Here is a 5,104-nt window from a genome sequence, read left to right on the forward strand (position 1 = left end):
AGAGAGAGAGAGAGAGAGAGAGAGAGAGAGAGAGAGAGAGAGAGAGAGATGGAGGGAGACATTGAGGAGAGAAAAGGGATGAGAGACAGAGAGGGGGGGGGCAAAAAAGGGGAGAGAAAAGAGAGGGGGGAGGAGGTCTGTAGTATGTCTCCTCTCTCTGTAATCGTGTTAACTGGCGGCTCCAAGCCTGGCCTCTTCAGCTGTCACACACACACACACACACACACACACATATGCACACAGCACCTGTGTATGCCTGACAGACAGCTCATTCATCACAATTAACCAATTACAGCCTCCGCCGGTCTGTCTGAACCCGCCTACTGTGGGAGGGAGTGGAGGACAGCAAAAGAGAGGAAAAGGAGGAGAGTGCAAAACAGGAACATGCTGAAAAGAAAGAAAGAAAAGCAGCGTGGAGACAAGGCTGTGTGTGTATTTATGTCCATTGTGTATTAGCTGCATGTGTAATGTTTTCTGTGTGTGTGTGTGTGTGTTTACCTGAGGCCACAGTATTGATGGCCCCCTCCTGTCCGATGATGTGCTCCTTCAGCCTCCTCTCCAGGGGGAACCTCCGCCTCTCCTCCGCCTCCCGCCGAGCCTGCAACTCCTGGAACTAGATGGAGGTGAAGAACATGCAGGAAAGCAGACGAGACAGCCAATAAATCAGAAAGAGAAGGGAGGCACATTAACAATCAAAGAGGGAGAAAAAGAGAACAGCGAGGACATTGACGAGTTTACTCCTCTGTCTCTTTATCTTTCTCCCAACAAAAGGGTCGTGGTATTTTTCAGTCTCTCTACTGCTCCCAACTCCCTCCTCTTTAACACTCTCTACCTCTCTATCCATCTTTGCCTTCATTTCTCCGACACACGTTTCCTCTTTTCTGCTGATTTGATCGCTTCCCCCCCCCCCTCTTTCTTTCCACGTTTTATTTTAAGTTTCTTTCTTGCAGCCGCCCCATGACTCATCCATCCTCTCCTCTTTGTCCTCTCAGACTCCAGGTTTTCACCCTGCAGTGGAGGCAGCCTGTTTATTCTCTCTCTCCATCTTGCTTAGCTCTGGCCTGCTGTCAAGCCGCTAGATAACTACGGGTAACTCAAGTTTTATTTAGGAAAACAGCTGATCCCACCTCCACTACTATGGACCTGTGAAATACCAAGAGCGGAGCAGTGAGGAGTCCCCGCGCTCATCATTCAGTTAAAACTCCGGCCTCAAGATCACCCTCGGTTCCCAATTTACACAAAGTCACAAAGAAGAACTGATGTATTTTAGTGTACAGAGAGCATTCTTAGTGTATTGATGATGGTAATGCCCTTACATGTGCAAACAGTACTGCATCTCGATATCAGTTCACCTTATCCAACTGATATGTATTTTAGGGATAAATACATTATTTCATATATATATTTCAGACCAAATATCTTGATATCACTAATGTGCAATAGTTTGGAGATGACTCCTACAATATTTTAAGACATTTGACTGTTTGTGCGTCACATCGAGTCCCATATAACAATATGAATACAAAGTCGATGTGTAATCCCACTTTTCTTCAGCACGTTTTTAACCCCAGTTAACCTCGAGCAGCTTCCACCACTCAATAGCACCCGTCACTCAGTCAGCAGACTGACACGGACCTCCTGAGGAGAGTGTGTCTGTGTGCATGAAGGCGGGTCAATCACGCAGATGTCTACTGAGGGAATAGTGCCGAGTCAGTCACACACAGAACGGCTACGGTATCAAAACATTTGTGCGCATGGAAACTAACGATGTACTAATCGCTTGCTCATCCTGCGCAGCTTGTACAGAAGAATAAAAATGAACAGCTCGTGCCTGTATGAGTGCGTCATACCTTCCCCTCAAACTCCTGCAGTACTTTGCTCGCCTCCCCCTCTTTAGCATAGGCCCGGGCTGTGTGTCCCAAACCATTGGTCTGCAGGGGGTTGGCACCTGTATGCAAGCATGCAACACACACACACACACACACACACACATTAGGAAAGAAATCATTGTAGCTACACAAAAAAATGGTTTGAAACTTACAACAGGATGACAAAAATCTTCTCTTTTTTAGAAAATTGTATCTTTTGTGCTACAAAAAGTGCTACTATAGCACGCACACACCACCTCAGCAGGAGGGTCAACACGTCGATGGATAGAATGAGGTTAGGGTGAGAGGTCACATGGGTTCAGGGGTCACCGAGACCGACTGCAGAGAAGCAGGAGCGCGATGCAATGACCCTGTAGGGGGTTTCATATCTGCAACGCGTGCCAATAACACATGCTTTGTCCCCCCTACACCCGCACACCAACACCCCGGATACACTCTGCAGGTTGTTGCAGGTCGGGGGCCGTTGAGGCACACAAGCACACACACACTTCACACAGCTGGAGGGGTCAAACGGAGGAAAAACTTTGTTCAACAGATCTTTATGGTATAAATGAGGAAGAGCCATATTGTCACAGCACGTGTGAAGTGGTCCCGGGACTTGTCAGCGAGGATGGTTAGCGGTGGCTTCTGCCCTGACCTACGCCACACGTGCCTCTACACGAACTAGTGAATGTTTCCATCGCACCAGCTACACCCAAGACACAATCTAAATACAATAGATAATGGGATAAAACACTAGACACACTTGTGTGAAGCTTAGGTAAACTGTAGATGCTCAACAGTTAACACAGGCCCACTTCCAGGCCATGGCTTCAAACCTCGAGACTTTTCTAGTAGCGACCAAAATGCATCCACAGCACAAACGATCAAAGACTCTCATGTACTGAAAGTGGAGAGCATCTTTGTTTAATGAACAGAAGTTTTCTGTGCTCTTTGGTCGTCTCCTCTTCCCCGTGTGCTGCTGCGGCTCATTGTGTTTTGCTGCGTTGCTTTTCCTTTTTACGGACTTCCTGTAGTTGGTCCGAAAGTTCAAACCATCCCAAAAAAAATAATAGTAATTTGATGTGGACCAAGATCTTTTCTTCGAACCAAAAAATCGTCTGTTTGGTTCAAGGGACACCAAACAACACGGCTGTGAAAGGGTCTTAAGACACTACTGACACATTGGAGAAAAACTGTGTAAATCCATTGAAATGTCTTTGTTAAGAGAATATTCAAATAAATCACTGACAAATTGTGACAATACTCCTTGAAGGTATATTAAATTTGGGTCTACTCAGAGTATATTAAGGTCACCGCTGCATCCTTTCAGCTGATGAGGGAAGATATTTGTACCAAACCTGAAAGTGATGCATAAACCCCCGTTAATGACCACTGTGGTGAAGGTTCAGGTTGTTAAATGCTGCATTGAGAACCAGATGACCCATCTGAAGTTTTTCCTGAGTGAGCTACAGACAGGAGGACCGTAACAGAGTGTGTAATCATTACAGGTGCTGGATGATCCTATTGCTCTGAGCACCGACCGCAGAGACTAATAATCACTGTGATGATTATCGATAAACCCTTAAATTGTGCGACCTGCTCACGAAGCTATCGATCCCGACAGCTATACAACACTACCCCCCCCCCACAAAAACATGAGGGAGGAAAGCAATAAAGAACCCCCCCACACACACACACACACACACACACACACACACAGACACTGGACATAATAAATAGCATCATTTAGGGCTTTAATATCAGGCCAACCCTCTGGGCCATAGCACTTTATAACAGGATCAACACTAACACACACACCCAGCTGAACATTCACACGCACACACACACACACACACACACACTCTCTCGCATACACAGGATCCCTTCATTAGGAGTGCTTTAGTTATGCCTATTAGGAGTCCCCTCCTCTTTCCTATTTCCTCCTCCCTCTCTTTCACTGCAGCTGGTGGGAGAGAGCCCCTGCTGGTCTTTGTGTGTGTGTGTGTGTGTCCTTGTATCTGCATTGTGTGCGTCTGTGAGCATGTGTGTCTCTTCTGGCCTCCTACCACCTACAGAGCTGTCCATTACCGAGTGCCTGTGGCCACGGGCCTGATGTGGAGCCCGGGGAGGAGCTAGAGAGCCTCCGCAGGTATGGGTGAGGGACTGCGGGGCGAGGAGAGGCCCGAGGGTGGGCCAGGAGACTGTGATGGATGGAGATGCGAGTCTGGGGCCGGCTAAGGCCAAAAGAGCAAACCCGCGGCTGGTAGAGTAACATGGACGCACACAAACACAAGGGAAATAACAAAAGTATGGGACACACGCAACTCCGTACAGATCCACGCGCACTGGGCACATACATGAAGGGAAGATGACGCTCAATCAGAGGACGGACACGCACACACACACACACACACACACACACACACACACACACACAAACCCAAATCCACACAGATGTCCTGAAGCTGTGGCAGTTTATAAGGTTTTTTTGTGATGTAAAAATAAGATTGATTGGAGGCGACAAAGAGGAATTGGATATTAAAGAAGTAAAAGACGGTACAAGTGACACAAGCTTTGTCAAGAATAATCAAACGCATAAAAAACATGTCACAAGTGCACATGGACAGCAATGTGTTGGTGATTGAGAGTGTGTGACGTCGTGAGTGTTATTGGCTGTGACGGTGGCGCCAAACCGGCAACGACCCAGTCGGGCGAGCAAAGAAAAACAAAAAAAAATGCCCCGTCTTTAATCTGATTGACTTAAAACAAATGTCCCTGCTTTGTGAAATTTCTTACCTTTTTAATTCAAAAATGCGTCTGCAGAACATTTGATTGAGTTAGACGAAGTGATTTGTTTAAGCCTACAGAGTGCTTACTGATGCTGGGGTGCGACGGGAGAGACGGGCAGACGGAGCTTCGGATGCACCATCCATCATAAACATAAACAAGACATTAAGGCCAGCTTGTGTGTGCTTGTGCGGAGTGACGGAGGTTGGGGTGTTTGATCTAAATAAATGGAAAAATGTTTTTGTTTTTTTAGATTAAAAACATATCGGCCTAAAACCCAACAACTACAAATGTGTGTGTGCAAAGTTAAACATAACAAAAGGATAAAACAAAATAATGAATATATGAATATTTTACATCATGAAATAAAGAAAAGCACAGAGGCACTCACAAAGACATGCATGTACAAATACACACTCACAAAGACACGTACGTACAAATACACA

The 5,104-nt window shown here is 46.2% G+C and overlaps 1 protein-coding gene across 1 annotated transcript in view; it reads right to left on the bottom strand.

Moving 5' to 3' along the window:
• The window catches only part of clpb (ClpB family mitochondrial disaggregase), a 29,265-nt gene that overhangs the window by 11,011 nt on the left and 13,150 nt on the right, over positions 1 to 5,104 (bottom strand). Inside the window, exons 6-7 of the mRNA XM_031860649.1 lie at positions 1,851 to 1,948; positions 499 to 613 (exon numbers count right to left, since the gene is read on the bottom strand). Coding sequence (XP_031716509.1) covers positions 499 to 613; positions 1,851 to 1,948 — 213 coding nt within the window. The remainder of the gene's footprint in view (positions 1 to 498; positions 614 to 1,850; positions 1,949 to 5,104) is intronic.

Source organism: Anarrhichthys ocellatus, unplaced genomic scaffold (assembly GCF_004355925.1).
Source record: "Anarrhichthys ocellatus isolate YVR2014 unplaced genomic scaffold, GSC_Weel_1.0 scaffold24, whole genome shotgun sequence".
NCBI classification, from domain to species: domain Eukaryota; kingdom Metazoa; phylum Chordata; class Actinopteri; order Perciformes; family Anarhichadidae; genus Anarrhichthys; species Anarrhichthys ocellatus.